This window comes from Globicephala melas, chromosome 14 (genome assembly GCF_963455315.2).
Source record: "Globicephala melas chromosome 14, mGloMel1.2, whole genome shotgun sequence".
In the NCBI taxonomy this organism is placed as follows: Eukaryota; Metazoa; Chordata; class Mammalia; order Artiodactyla; family Delphinidae; genus Globicephala; species Globicephala melas.
The window spans coordinates 49,624,651-49,641,406 of record NC_083327.1 but is presented as its reverse complement, the minus strand read 5'-3'; the positions used below and the strand labels follow the sequence as shown (position 1 = coordinate 49,641,406).

At 38.1% G+C, this 16,756-nt stretch overlaps 1 protein-coding gene across 1 annotated transcript in view; it reads right to left on the bottom strand.

Annotated features, from left to right (window-relative positions):
* Window positions 1–16,756, bottom strand: part of LOC115851494 (uncharacterized) — a 206,618-nt gene that overhangs the window by 71,493 nt on the left and 118,369 nt on the right. Inside the window, exon 3 of the mRNA XM_060283514.1 lies at window positions 165–198. Within this exon, the coding sequence (XP_060139497.1) occupies window positions 165–198 (34 nt within the window). The remainder of the gene's footprint in view (window positions 1–164; window positions 199–16,756) is intronic.

The window sequence follows — 16,756 nt, the reverse complement described above, 5'->3', positions numbered from 1 at the left end:
TCTTTCATTAAACAGACTCAGCAAATAGCACTTCAGTTTCAGAACAAAGCCAGTATCATGGCAGACAAGTCTTGATATACAATATTGCCCGATTAACTCCTACAGGTGCGATTATGAAAGATCTCTTTCATGATGCGGGTTGATAAATACTTAAAGATATTTACCTGCCTTGCAAATGGACACTTTCCCATTCAAAGTCTACAAAAAATAAATTAAATTTTTAAATCTCTTGTAACTGTCAATGTGGTTACTGAAGAACATTAGAACAGTTCAATGGGGCCTATTGGGTTTTTTAATTTATTTTTTAACATCTTTATTGTAGTATAATTCCTTTACAATGGGTGTTAGTTTCTGCTGTATAACAAAGTGAATCAGCTATACATATATTCCCCATATCCCCTCCCTCTTGAGTCTCCCTCCCAGCCTACTGTTTTTGATTGAATTCTCACCACCCTATTGCCTTTTCTGTAAGCTGTCACAGTATAACTTCTTTCACCCCTGAGGCTATCATAGTAAAGAGCATAGTTCTCTCTTGTGAAAAAGTTCCACACAGCTAAGATTTTCACGGTGTATCTAGTTGTCCATTAAGAAAAAGAAAAATTACGTTCTTAATTATCTACAATTCTGTACACGAAAAACAACCACTGTGATTACTCAAGGAACAGATAAACCTCCCCATGTTCCTTCTAAATAACAACATAGCATAAGATGAAAAGAAGGAAAAATTATTTTATTTTGAAGTAAGCATCAAAAAAACTTGCCTGATGGGATTTAAAAAGTCCAGTTTGGGCTGGGAGTTGCTTAAGTTGAAAGTGCCGCTGCAAGGGATGGAACAGAAAGAAGGCAGTCCTTTTACTCCTTTTTCAAGATTGCAGGGCAGTGCTGAGAGTGTCAGAGGCTACATTCAGCTCCTTGGCTGGGACAAAGGCCGGGCCAGATCCACAATCTCAAGTGGATGCAGAAGGAATAAAGAAAATGCCTGGTATTCAAGAGCCAACTCTCAACTGGGCTTCAGGATTGCCGTTTCTGGTTTTCAGAGATAGAGAAATCCATGTATGTTTGAGAAAATATGTATTTCTGTTGTGAGTGGAATGTGGCTTGGTCCCTCTTTGTTTATCTGGTCTCCAATCTCCAATTTCTCCAGTTAGAAGGGGGGGAAAGTAGGTAGAGAGAGAAAGATTACCATGAGGCAAGTTTTTTTCTCTCTCTTTTTAAAAAATTCGTATTGTAATAGAGCTCAAAACTGAGCTTGGACCTGAAAAGTATTGGGACGGCAGAAAAAGTCTCTGTTGAAGGAGTGATGATAGATGTGCTCCTGATTTCGTTTACACTGTTGCCCACAAACAATCTCTTGTTCAAAGTCCTGCCCAAGTCTAGCTGTGCCGTGAGAGTTTTCCACACTACCTCAGCCCAAAGTGATCTTCTAGATTCATAGCACTTACCACTGACAATGCTTATTTGTCATTAAATACTTATGGCTTTGAACTATCATTTGGGTATGTTGGTTTGAAGTGACTTTGAATTTTCTAGTGAAGAATTTCAGCACAAAAATGAAAACGTGAATCTGTAACTTAAAGAAAAGCTCAGACTAAAGATATAAAGGTGGAAGTCTTCAGAAAATAGGTGGTGATTAGAACCAGAAGAATGAATGGGAGTTCATAAATAAAGGAATATAGAAAAGCAAGAAAAGGAGAATTTGAAGAGAGTTCTGAAGAACACCATTACTTAAGAAGTACCTAGTAGAAAAATTAGTGAAAGATAATTTTACAAAGGTCAGAAAAGTGGGAAAAATGTTGCTTTTTGTATGCTTTTAATTCTCCCAAAGAGAGAGGAAGGAAATGTGTTATTGGTGATTTCAGTATTTTCCAGAACATTTACAATTCTTTGCATATAGTATATGCGCTAAATGTTTATTTGGTGCACAAGACATGAGGAATAAATTCATCTAAATATTGCTCTTATTTTCCTTTTGATTGTTATGTTCTTAGCAATCATCCCAGTGCCACCCTTGTACCACTGTATTTATCCTGTCTTTTCTCAGAAGACAGTGAGTGGCCCCAGTGGGTCTGTTAGTGGCAGACTCTGACCTCTAGGGGGAGCTCAAGGAGAGGAGCACTGAATAAGGTCATGTCTAAGACCATATTGGGTCATGGTAGTAGTGGGTTGAGTTTTTGGTGAATTAGGAAGGGATTAGAAGGAATTAACCTCCACCGGGCTGAATCTTTAATTCTTTTGAAATTACACCTTTTTAAAAATTTCACATGACAGGATGCAGATCCAGACTTGACCCTCACTTGGAAAAATCCCCCTGTCCCAGAAAAACTAAACGAAACAGTAGAATTCATGTGTTAAAAATAATGGCCAAAGGGCTACATATAGTCACTGATACATTTCGCTCAAGGTACGTGACTCTGAGTGTCCCTGTGTGTGTCTCCGAGAATTTGAACAACTTTGAAACAGGCACAACCTTAACCACTTCCCCACAGTTTCTACCACTCCATTCATCTGATATTTGGCCCACGTCACAGATTTTTTTACCTTTTTGAACACTGTAGGCAATTAAGTTTGCAAATATTGTTTAAGTTTGTAAAAGTACATTTTTACAGTTTACCCCCTCAAAGCCTTCATGGTTGAGATTTAAGTGTTCAATATCTCATAAATTTCTGCATTTCTCACAAAAAAAACAAAAAACCAGTTCCTCTCTTTGAAGATGTGTTTTGCTCCACGTAGGGAAGCTTAGCAGTATAGCAGATAATCCTATGCACAAGCCACGAAATTTGCCACAGTCTGTCCTAACACGGTTGCTTTTGGGTTCAATGTCTCCACTTACTGTGTCCACCTTAGCTGAATTGAAATCATGGGAGCATCCCTCTTAAGGGAAATATGCGTGGATCCTCCTCATGGATGGTGACTCATTGTTTTATTATCGTCACCAAAAAATTTAATAGAAAAGACAAATATGATCAGAAAACAAAGTATTCAGTACTACATGTTAGACAAACGTCGTTTTTTTTACACTTGAAAAGAAAAGAAAGAGTGCAGAAGTAAAAGACTTCCTCTGTAGTTCTGTGATCACAGCCTAGGCAGGAGACTTCACAACCCAACACAAATGAACATTCCAAAGCAGGAGGGATTAGGCAACCTCCACAAAGCAGGCACACTGCCATTGGTTTGGATTTCCCAGTCTAAAAAGCTCTTCTTCTGTTCTAAAAGGACAAACATTTCAGGTCTCACCATAGGTAACTGGGAAAACAGGGTAGAAAACGTTCTTCCAAATGGTAAACCACCTGTTTGACGATTATTTTACACGCTCAGTAAACAAATCTGTTTAATTCATCCCTCCAATCAAAAACACATTCGTTAAGTGTCTACCATGTGCAGGGCCCTGCACCTGCGCAGAGATATAAGACAAGTCCCCCACCCTAAAAAGCTGATAGTCTAGCACTGCTGGCAAATATGAATGGACTTCCTGTTTCCACCAAGGTCCAGCGCAATATTTTGTTTTGAATCTTGAGAGCATTGTGAACTCATTGCTGATAATCTCTATAATAAGAACAAGTACCTAATATTAGTTCCCAGGTATGAGGCATTCCAGACATATTTTTTAAATGGTGATTTTCAGAGTCCCATGGCAAAGATTTTAAATGGATTTGATCAAAAGTCAAAAGGAGCCCTTTCACATGCTCTTGCTGAGAAACTTGGCATTGGGACTGTACCTAATTGAGAGACTTTGTTGGCTGAAGTGTGTTGGCTTCAAGCCCAATCACAGGACCCCTTGGAACAATGAGTAAGGCCATTAGTTTGCATGCCTAATCCCAAGTGACCTTGTATGAATCTCCCTCTTTCTTGGGATTTGCAGGTCCCATGGTTTGGTAGCATGGGAGAGTGACACGTTAATCCGGCTTTTTTCTCTCTCATCCTTACAGATTGTTACAGGCCACGGACTGTCCTGTAAATGGAGACTGAATCTTTTTTTTTCATTTTTTTAAGAACTTGACAGGGAAGCTTACATCCGAGTATGTTAAAGTTACAGGTGCTATAAACTTTGAACATCAATCTGACTATAATTTTTTTTGTGGCCTTGGTAATAACTCCCCTCCTTTTTTAAAGACAGCTTTATTAAAATATACCCCAACTGTAACTAGTTTAAATACTATCAATCAATTTAAAAATTTCTGTAATTATTATTCATTCTTTTTAGAATCTTATTACGTATTGGGTTTGTACTTTTTGTTTTTTGTATCTACAGAGTGACTAACCAAATGCAGTAACTAACTGTCTTAAATACACCTAAAGTATTACTTAATCCCTCAGAAATTCCCTCTATAGTTTTGTCTTTAAAAAAGCAAAAGCAAAACAAAACAAAGAAACAAACAAATAGACTCCATACGACAAAATCTTTAAAAGCAATAATATTATTTTTTCCTTTAGGTAAAAGTAAAGCCTAAGCAAATATAAATTATCTGAACCCCATTCTCCGTTATCATGGATTAACTTTGACAATTCCCTCTTGCCAAATTGTTTGTTCCTGGTTGTATGGAAAATATTTCTATAAAATAACTTGGAAGAAGCAGAGGAAACAGTTCTCTAAATAAAATAAATGTATATGGTTGTCTAAGATCATTAGCAGATGGGTTATAGTATTGATAGATTTGTAGGTTCAAAATGATGGAAGCAGACTTTAAAAGCGGGTTTCCCAAGGGTTTTTTTTTTGATGAGAAAGTCCTCTCCCTGAAGCCTGACTAGGGTTAGAGAAGTTTGACTAACTCTTCCTTCTGAGGACTGCTTCCCAGTGAGCTGAATGAGGCCACTGGAGCAGTGGATACCGGCACAGAGATCCATCACCAGGAAATTTAGGATCTTGCCATGAACTGTCATGAATTACAACTGTTTAAAACTCTTGAGGAAGAGGCTCCAATTTAAGATTGAGAATCATGGGTTTGTGCAAGAAGAAAACAAAGTGAACATTATCTTGAGGTTTTTTTTCAAGTAAGAGTAACATTACTAGTTTCAATGAACAATTATATATGTCTTTAAAATATATGTTTAAACATTATTTAACCTGAAATAAATACAGAAATGCCAAGTGTTTTCTTATCCTGCAACAGATAACCAGTTTTGCCTGTGACATTCAAAAGCCACTATTTCTGCAAAAGCTATAGACTTACTTTACCCCACACCCAGTACTCCTCTCCCACAAATCACAGCCCAACTTGTTTCCCCAGTGCCTGCCCACCTTCCCCCACCAGTAGAGGGTTATACTTGGACCAAATATAGGTCATAAAGACAAGTACATCATTAGAGAGACTTTGTATAACTAGGTTCAAAAGCCTAGATCTGTAGTCAACTTTCCATGGCCTATATAAATCAGTCTTCTGCTGTTTGTGATAAAAATGAAGTTTTGTTCTTTTTTTAGTGCTAAGATTCAAAAGATGTACAAATTTGGTAAAAAAAAAAAATTGAATAAAAATCAGTGAAGAAAATTGAGTTTCTTTATTGAAAGGTACATCAAAGAAATTCATTAAATGTTTATTGAAGTTCAAAACCAAAAAGCTAAATAATAGTATAAGTGTTTTATCCTTTGGGGAAATTAGGTAAATAATCAGGAAGAACTGAATAAGGAAAGACTATATAGAAGCGGAATATTTACTGATGGTTGTTGCATGTTAAGTCATCAGATGCTTACGGACATGGTAAATACTAGGACGTTGTTCAAATAGCCAATTGACTTAATATGTGAAAGGATTTGCTGCTTTCAGTGTAATCTTCTGCATTTCTTTTTTTCTTTTCTACTTGTAAGAATTCATAAACTACCCTTCCAAGAGTTAAAATAGTCCACCAGAAAAAGGAAGACTATTACTTATTTACAAATAGAGAATCTAATTATGAGAAATTTCCTTGTAAAGATTATGTCTTGAGTTTTTTCACATCTTTAATCAGAGACGTGTTCTCTCCATGGACCAAAACCAGGCAGCCTGTTTCTGAGCACCTTTTATCAGTTCTGACACATCAGAACTGCTCTGGTTTCTTCAGAAGTGTGTAAATGAATAGTGCTCTACCTCACTATATTTAGTGTACTTATCTAATAAAGGTGCCAGGGTTCCACTTTGTGCTCTATCTGAACTCACAGCTATTTATTGGAGGGGAGAGAGAGGTACAGTCATCAAGTCCTGCTTAGTGATTGCTGCCACCCTGTACTATTTTAGAGATTTTGACTCACTCATAAATCAAGGTGGCCAAAATGGAAACTATTACTTTGGATTTTGAGTTACAACAAATGAAAAATGCTGTTAAATATATAATAAATTATAAGAATTTCTGAAATGGTCATTTTTTTTTTCCACTGAGGCCATGAAAAGTAAACCAGAAAAGAGCCTTTGGCAAAATCTAAATCCATAAGCTTTTTGATAAGCTATTCGAAGGAGCTATCTCTTGTTTTCTTGTACCACAGTAATACAACTTTTAGTTTTGGACTTCCCATTTTTTTTTTTTATAGATTTAATTTTATGTATTTTTGGCTGCATTGGGCCTTCTCTAGTTGTGGCGAGCAGGGGCTCCTCTTCCTTGTGGTACGTGGGCTTCTCCTTGCGGTGGCTTCTCTTCTTGCAGAGCACGGGCTCTAGGTGCACGGGCTTCAGTAGTTGTAGCACGCAGACTCAGTAGTTGTGGTTCATGGGCTCTATAGTGCAGGCTCAGTAGTTGTGGCGCACGGGCTTGTTGCTCCACGGCAGGTGGGATCTTCCCGGACCAGGGATTGAACCCATGTCCCCTGCATTGGCAGGCGGATTCTTATCCACTGTTCCACCAGGGAAGTCCCTGGACTTCCCATTTCTGCATCATGATTATTACTGTCACTCTTCATCCTAAAATTTCTTCCTAAATTTTACTCTCAATTTTTAACTTCTCTGATTCATTTTCAGTTCCATCCACAGGCAGTGAAATGTAGCGTTCCTAAATCCTTCAAGCTTGAACTTCTGGATGCATGTTGTCTCCCCCCAATGATAACAACACGGTGTTACACCAGATTTCCCCCTCCTTCTTCTTTGTACATGTTAGACCCATGCTGTCCACTACAGTAGCTACCCACCACCTGTGACTATTGAGCCCTTGAAACGTGACTACTCTATGTTAAAAATGTGCTCTAAGTATAAAATGCACACTGGATTCCAAGTAATTAGTATGAAGAAAGAATGTAAAGTATCTTAATCATTTTAATATCGATTATGCATTGAAATGAAAATATGGTGGCTGTATTGGCTTAAATAGATCTTAGTAAAATTATTTTTACCTGATTCTTTTTACTTTTTTAATATGGCTACTAGAAAGTTTTAACTGATCTACTTGGCTCACATTATCTTTCTGTTGGACAGCACGGGTTAGAATATGAATCCCTGGATACTATATCTCTGTGATTTCATGTATTCCTGCCTTATTCTGAAGCTTTTTGATACAGCTCCTTTTTCATTTGAATTTCTCATCTCTACACAGTCTGCTATTTCACACGTCCACACTGTAGGCTCTGGGAACCCTCTTAAACTTACTTTCTTGTATTCAGTAAGCATGCATTGACTGCTATTTGGTGTCAGGTATTCTATCAGGTATTCTACCAGGCAACCTTGGGACCGGAGCATGTTCTGAAAACCACAGGTACATCCCTGTGACTCAAGATGAGGGTGAAATAATGAGATACAAGGCACCCAAGGCAGAGGAGTGCCATCATGAAACGCCTTGTGGAGTTCAGCTTTTATACAGACAGTGGTGGGGTCACTGAGGGGCTTGAAATAATAGAGTGACCATAATCGGGTTTACTTTTTTAGAAAGATTGGGTTATAACAGGACAAGAAAAGAATTAAACAGCTGCCATAACAATAAAAAAATATTTTGAAGGCTTGAACTGAAGTCACGGCAATGAGGATAGCTAAATTCAGATTTGAGAGTCACATAAAATGTAGAATTTGTAGAGCACACTAACAATTTAGATATGGATAGCAAGGGAATGAGGTAGGTCAGGGATGAGAACTTGCCTAAAAATTTTGGTTTGGAAGGTAATGGTGCCCTTTACCAAAACTCAGAATGTGGAGACTGTAGAAACTGACAAATTTCAAGTCTAATTCCTTGAATCTGGTCTTAGAAGATCTCCAAGTGAAATCATGTGGTAGCAAGGGATGGAGGAGTATGGTACATAGGATTGAAATCTGGATTAGAGACATAAGTGGTATCAAAACATGGGAGTTGAAAAAATAATCGTAGGATAGAATGGAAATTAATAACACAAGCTGTGAATTTTTTTCTGTGAAAATCTAAAAATAAAATATTGAAGTTTCTACATCTAAATATATATACACAAGAAAAAGTCCATATCCTGAAATGTTAAATGATTGCTTCTGAGACATGGGGTTATGATTGATTTTTCTTTTATTGTTTTGGCTTGGTGTCATTTTATAAATTGTCTATAATGGACATGGATTACTTGTGATGCTTTTCAAGTATTTGTGTTTTAATTGCAAAAGAAATAAGATTAGTAAGTATATTCAAGTCAGGCATCTTCAGACAATACCGAAATGCTTGCAGTTAAAAGAAAGCCTTTTCCTTCAACTACCTCCAATACCACACCCATCACAGAATCTGTGTTACAAGTTTAGCTTGTATCCTTCAAGCACTTTTCCAGTTCATTTACAAATATATGAGAGAAAGACAGAGAAACATTTTTTATTCACTTGTTATGTTTTCATTTTGCTTCATCATAAATAGTTCCCAAGCCCTATCCTCTCCTTTATCTGTATTCTCTACTTAGACGATTGCTCCTTGTCCTCTGGTTTTAAATGCTGGTCTATATGGCTGGTGACACCTAGTTTTACATGCCCAAGCCATGACCTTTACAGAGCGCTCCAGACTCATTCACAGTGCTTGCCCATTTGATACTGAAAACTGGCGAGAACACAGTAAGCACTTTGAACTAAATATATCCATAACAGAATCCTTGACGCCTGTTCTTTCCTGGGGCCACAACCCCAAACTGCTCTTCCTGACCTCAGTAAAAGGTATTTGCTTTCATTCATCCCGGCTAGAGCCAAAATTCAAGAAATTGTCCTCAATTTCTCAACTTCACATCCAATGCATCAGCAGAAACTGTTGGCTCTACTTCTAAAACATATTCTGTATCCATCCACTTTTTTCCATCTCCACTGCCATCACCCTCATCTAAACTATCTCATGTTCACTTGTCTGTTTACCTCATTCTACTTCTCTTCCACGCATGTGTTCTTAGAGAGAAAATGGTTTCCACGCAAAGAAATGATTTGTAAAAATGTGCATCAGATCATCTTACTCCTTAATTTAAAACATCCAGTGGTTTATCATTTCTTTTCAAAACACTAAGACTCCCTACCATGACCTATAAATCCCTCCATGACACATACCTTGATCTACATCGTTCTGGCCACACTGCCTTTCCCTCCGTTCCTAAAACAATAACAATTCATTCTGGGCACAGAACCTCTGCATTGCTATTCCTTCTATCTGAAAACTCTTACTCCAAATATAAGTAACCCTGACTCCTTCTCAACTTCAAGCCTAAACCCTAGTGTTGCTTTCTCAGGGAGTTCTTCCCTGGCCCTGTGCTCCCTTATTATATATGACTTTATACATGTAAAAATCAACTAAGAAGAATGCTGGGATTTTTATTATACAATCATTACATGACTTTACCCACTTGGGGTTTTGTCACATATCATTACCACCAGAGAATGCTCATTTATTTATTTGGGGATCAGGACCAGATATCTAGCCACACTACAATTTATGAAGGAAAAAAAAGAGAATCTTTTCTTAGTCTATTAACTAATCTGGTCTTACTCATCAGCCTGTCCCCAATTCTGTCAGCTAGTAGCAAGAAAAAATGAAAAAGAAATTATATAGATTCTATTCCATTTTGAAACTTAATTTAATCCAATTGTTTAAATAGTCTCTTTAGGTTTGGTTTGTTCTAATTATTCTATCTTTTACATGTATCTCCTCAACTCTTTAATTTCCTCAAGTAGGAGAAAGGGAGGGATTTATATCTTCTCAAAACAGCATGGAAAGGGAAATCTCTGGCCTCATGCTAGTTCTTGGGTAACTCAACCATGTTTAGTGAATGACTATTATAATCTCAGCATTGTTCTTAATTGATTACGTGCATTGCTTAATATAATCCTTGCAATAACACTATAAGGTAAATACTTGCATTATCCTGGTTTTATAGTCGAAGGAACTGAGACAGAGAGAAACGATGTTATTTGTGCAATATTACTACACTGTAAATGGCAGAGCCAGGAACTGTACCCAGGCAGTCTTCTCTATAACCCATGCCTTTTGCCACCATCCTATGCTGCTTTGTTAGTGAACTGGCCGGATCCCGTGAACTATGGTTGGCTCCATCCGATTCTTGTGCTTTTTGCTGTCCTATTGCTGATATTATACTTACTGAACTTGTGGTTGAGTCTGCTTGGCTTGACTAGGTGCTGGGCTGTCAACTCAGCGTTCACATTGCACAAGACCTGAGGGAGGTTCCGGAGGAGAACCAAAACACTGTCTCAGCCTGCCTATGCCACTCCACCTACTCACCCAGTGTGGGCCAATCCACACCTTTGAAGAGCCCTTATGCCCTTCTCCATTAAAAGCCTCACTCCCTTTTTCCTGTCCCATCTTTTCTTTCTCTGTTTCTGCCCCTAAGCTACTGGGCCAAGGGGGTGGGCTGACTGCCTACTTTGCAACACAGGCTTTCGCTACTACATGTCTTCCATCTTCTTAAAGTAGCGTTTGTCATCACCCCTTTTCCATGGGCTACACCAACAGAATCACTGTGATAGAACATGTTTGATGGGGGAGAGGGATAAAAACACATTGGTTTAATACTTGTCAAATATTTTCCATACCTCTCTTGTATGGCTCCCCCAATAGAACACAGGTTAACGGCAGTAGAGGCTTCAGCTCCTTGTCTGTAGATCAGCTTGCTGATTTCTAAACCTCAGTTGTCTACTTCCTTAAAACATATGGTCTATTTGTCATGCATATGACCCTAGTAAAGGCCTGCGCAATGCTTAGAAGAATAAAATACATTGTAAATTCTTTCATCCATCAAATGTCTGTCATACTGCCAGGCCAGGTGGAGTAATAATTGTGCTTGCATGTATCAGCAAATAGCAGTGCTATTAGATGAAACTACTTCAAGTAATTAACTTACTCATAGCTTTTTTTTTTTTTTGGACAGAAAGAAGCTAAAAAGGCTGAAGTCATGAAGAGTAGGAAAGAATGAGGCAAGTACAAAAGGTCACCTTAGCATCATGCTGTCTGTTTAAATACTGAAAAGACAAAGTCAGCATGACTATACACGAACACATGCAACCAATCACTAAAAAAGAACTGCAGTTACTGGGTGAATATAGGAATGAATGAATGAGTAACTTTGGTATATACACTTATATAAAAAAAGACAAATCAATATATACTAAACAGTCAGAACTTACCCATTGTGTTAATTTCCTGTGGCTGCTACAAAAAATTACCACAACCTTTATGACTTAAAATAACACAAATTTACTCTCTCACAGTTCTAGAGTCTAGAAGTCCAAAATCAAGGTGTGGGCAGGATTATGCTCCTTCCAGAGGTTTGGGGGAAATCTGTTTCTTGAGTCTTCTAGCTCCTGGTGGCTGCCAGCATTCGTTAGCATTCTTTGGCTTTTGGCTACAACCCTCCAATCTCTGCTTCTGCCTTCACATCATCTTCTCTGTGTGTCAAATCTCCCTCTCCCTCTCTCCTATAAGGGTACATATGATGGCATTTAGAGCCCACCCAGAAAATCTAAAATAATCTCCCAGGCCAGGAAAGGAGAGGACACAGATAAGGAGAAAAGAAATATCTGATTTTCTGGCAATATATCCACCAGGCTCAAATGAAATGGTCTTTAGAACTTTTTAGATTTCTATGGGCAAGGAAATCCTGGTCTTCAATTGTCCTAGCTCTATCATAAATGTGCTTACCACTACTCTTTCCCTAGATTTCTCAAATTCACCTTTCATCATTTTTATGCTCACTTGAAATTAATCTCCTGGGGATTTTGAGCATTATAAATTAATATTTACCACACTATGCAATGATATAAGTACCTACTATCACAAAGAAAATGAGGCATAGTTAATACATAATCAAAAAAAGGAGCATGAAACTGATCATTTATTTTCATGAATCCTCCAATTGTGCCCCACTCCTACCCCACGTTCCACCCCAATCCCCAAGTAAAATGTAGATGGGTAAAGGAAAAAAATAACTATGCCTGTGTGACTTTGGTATTGCAGATTCCAAGGAAAGTTTAGAACTACTTTTGAAAAAGTAAGAAACACAAAACTCTCCTAACAAATAGACGGTTTAATAATAAAATTGAACTAATTATGTTAATCCTCTGGGTACTTTTTTAAAGTTTCTTTTCATATAACTTGTATTAGTTATCATATCTGAACAAAGCCTCCTTCTATTTCATTGTTCTAACCTTCATGACATGTGGCTTCCATCTTGTGTTCAATGGATGGCCCACCCCCTCCTTCCCATTACTGGAACAGGCAAAGGGAGTAAGGGGAGGACATCCCTTCAAGGGAAAATCCAGGGAGCATACACTATTTCTGCTCGAAAAGCCAGAAACAAATCATATAACCACAACCAGCTGCAAGAGAAGCTAAAAAATATACTCTTTATTTTGGATGGCCTTGCAAGGGTTAAAATTCCATTACCATGGATAAGGAGAACACAAATTGGGGATCAATTAGCTCTCTCTTTCACGGCCCACCCTTTTGCCTAGCCAAATATCTTTGGTACTCTTCTCATATAGAGAGCACATTCAAGCCCTCTCCAAGTCTCATTCAGCATCTGACAACCTGCTAAAATAAGAGAAAAGTTATGTGCCCCCCCATACTAAATTTACAATGATGGAATAGGCAGAATAACTGTCATCAAGCCTATAATTTTAAACAAGGAAAAATAGGAAACACTGAACAGTTATCTGTTCAGTCTCTCCATAGAGATTATCAAGGGCTATTGGTAAGAAATGCAAAGATTACCTGCGTTAGATTAAGTTCCTTATATAGCCTGTCTGACTGCCCTGATTCTTCTCTCTGTGAGGAGACTATGGCTTTGCCCACTGGGAAGTTTAGTCTAGTGTCCTCTGTGGCCACTTCTGAAGTACGTTTGAGAGCTGCCCTGCTTTTACGGTCTGATTTCTTCTGGTACAGAATGATCTGATTTAGAGCTTGACTAATAACATCCTGGTGAGCTTAGCTTGTAGATTCTTTGAAAATACAAAGTCCTCAAAAACTTAATCGTTTTCAATGTTTTTGCTCCTACTCAATTTCATTTGAAAGTAATCATGACCACAGTTTTGGACATAATTTTAAAACATGAAATCACTGTTTTTTTAAATGTACTGGTTTCTGCATTCTATTAGTGCTATCCTACCCCACCTCCTCAACATAATGGATACTGTGCAGAGGCTGCTTGGAACATTCACCTTGGATAAGAAAGCAATGTCCTTAATTTGACATTTACCCCTTGGCTTGTTCTCAATATCTAGAAGACACTGTGAGGCCCCAGATCACCAGCATAAACATTACCCATCCATGAAGCTGACAGTCTTGAAGAGGTATTGAGGAAGGCATCATATAGAGGTGATACCTTGAAAGGTGAACAGAAATTAGATGAAGATATGAGGGAAAAGTGATTCGGTTAGAGGAAACAGGAGTAAAGGCCGCAAAGGTAAGAGAAATGTGGTGAATGAAAAGAAACACTGGCAAACAGACTGAGACTGGGAATAAAACTGAACATGTGGCAGAAGCCAGATGATGGAAAATTTATAGACTATGTCAAAAGGAGCTATTTTATGGTTTGAATAGGGTGGTGGTCCATTCTACTAACTGTGCAGAATGGATATAAGAAACAAAAATTTTGAGACTGAACCACCATTTAGAAGGTTATTATAGTAATCCAGACAAGAGATGATGAGAAAATGATAAAAGGGTCAAGAAATATTTAACAAATAAATTCTGTAGGACCTGGTGGTGGTTTGGATGTAATAGTGTGAGAGAAAGGGAGAAGGCAAAGCCCAGGGATCACATGAAGAGGAGCAAAAGGAGACTGATTCTGTTGAGAGGTATTGAAATGAAAGTCTTATGAATCCCAGGTGTAAATGTTCAAAAGAGGTAAATACAAGATACTTTTTCTGAGGAGACAACTATGCTGGAGAAATCTATTAAGGAGTTTCTAGCGAACAGGCAATAGTTAAAATTTTGAACCCAGATGAATATCTCTCAGATAGGGTACATACTGTAAGAAGGAAATCTGAGGAGCCTCAAAATTTTAGAGGAAGGCAGAAAAAAAAGAAGCCCCTCAAGAAACCAGGAAGGAAAGTCCGAGAAGTAAGATGAGAATCAAGGGAGTGGTATAAAGGAATTTCTCCCAGGGGTGGGGAAAGAGGCTGGATTGCAGTAGGTTGAAGAGTAAATGGGGAAAATGATGAAAGAGTAGGAAAATGCTGTTATGACATTTGCAGTGGAAAAAAAGAAGAAAGACAGGGCAATAACTAGAGGAGGAAACAGGGTCAAGATAGAACTTCTTTTAAGGATAGGAGACGTTTGTTTATAATATAGGCCAAAGGCAAAGGTGAGGAGAAGTGTGTTGAAGGTGTTGGAGAGGAGGGAAAACAGATGAAGTGAGGTCCCATTCCAAGAAGAGAGGAAATCATGAGCATGGTGGAGAGACTGACCTTGATCACGAGGGAGGGCTGGTCCTCTAAGACTGGAAGATGTGCATGCAAATCAATGTATCAGAATTGGGAAAAAGAAAGTTGAAGGATGTTATAATTAGTGAACTTAATTTTGCAGCTGAGTGTAAAGGAGTTGTGAGTGAGTGAGGTTTGGAATCTGCTGCTCTCTGCACATTCTCTGCACTTACACAAGACTTAGATCAAGCCCAAAGAAATGGGGATTAAATGTTCTGGGAGAAGGCAGGAATACAAAAGAGTGAGCAAGATAAAACCTTAGAAGTTGATCCCAGTGGACCCCACTGTGGGGGTTAGATCGTGGTCACTTATGTCTCTAGGAGGTGCTGCCTAGTTTTCCCTTGGCGTCTGCCATTACCACCTGCTCTTACAGAAAGGAGGTCTTTGAATTCCCATTCAATCCACAATCAGTCCACAATATTCAGCAGGGGCAACCTGGACATAGTTATTTTTGAAAATTGGACTTTAAAGATAAATAGGATTTGACCAAATTTGTGCTAATTTTAAAATAATACTTCTTTGATAGTTGATCAAACATCCTGCACATTTGAACCGTCATTCCTAATAACCATTCTGTGATGGTTGTGTTCCCATTTTCTCATACTTAATTTACCTGAGCTTGGTCAAATATAAGCCAGTAGTAGTACCATCTGAAAACCAAAAATATAAGGGGAAAGAGGGAGAATGAGAAAAAAAAGAGAGAGAGAAGAGACAGAAAGGAATGTTATGAAAATAAAAATTAACATATGAGCTGAACTTGCAGAATCAAAAGTATTTCACCTTGGAAAGAAAGCTTTCTGAGTAGCTCTCCACAATTGCTGGTGTGGGCAAGAGTTTCAGAGTTTATGCCAAGGCTTTTTGGAACCCATACCTAAATGTTCTCTTCTTCCCCATTCTTCTTTTAAAACCGCTTCATAATCTGAGTCTTTTGAGATCTGTAATGAGAGGGGGAACAAATCAAATTTTAGGAGACTCTGGCACATGAGCAGTTTGTGAAAATAAATGCTACAGAATTTCATTTCTTATTAGAAACACCTGCAGCTAATTCTGTGACCTGAAGATTTTGACTAAGGCTATAGTGCTGAGTTGCTCTCATATAGATACCTAAAGAAAGTGTAGCATCTTTGTTTTAAAGCACTAGTTGTACTTTCTTAAGTTTAGTGGTTGGTCTGATTATCCATAGCCCAGTTAACTGATGTTCATTCTTGATCTTATCCCTCTCCTCAAGAAAATTCCACAAGATACTATCAATCAATGCAGAGTTCCGAAAATTTGTTAAGTATGTCACTGTTCTCTTTTATCAGTGTCTTTATTTTAACCTTTTCTTACTCTGATCAACAATATAACATCAGTTCAAACTTCAGATCAACACAAATCCAATTTCGTCATTCTTACATTTTATCTTTGTTCTCTTTGCCGAGGGATAACTTCTGCCCTATACAAGACAGGGTAGGTACATCACCACGTATACAAGTACTCCCTCCACACCTACACACTCCCCTACACACACACACACACACACACACACTCATGCACACACAAACGCAAACACCAGACTCCTACAGAAGGAAGAGAAAGCCTGAAACAAACAAACTTCTGTGACAAATGTCCCAAACCGGACCAAAAATAGCCCTTCTGCACAAAAACCATCAATTCAATGCAAAAAAACTTACCATCTGGTTACTGTCAGGTCTGCAAGTGCATAAAAGAAGACTCTGTTTTTATACTTGGATTTATTTTTCTTTCACCAAACATGTTGGGTTTATTCCACTGTGTGTATTGTGTCTAGAAAAGACATATTTGGTCCTCCTTGTTCAGATAGTATTAGATCTCTATCGAAGCACTAACATTAGTTTGTACTTGTCACTCCCAAATGTAATTAGCTACCTTCACTCTTTTTTATGATTGAGTCTCAGATTCTGATGAAGTCCTGTTCTGAAATAGCCTTTCTT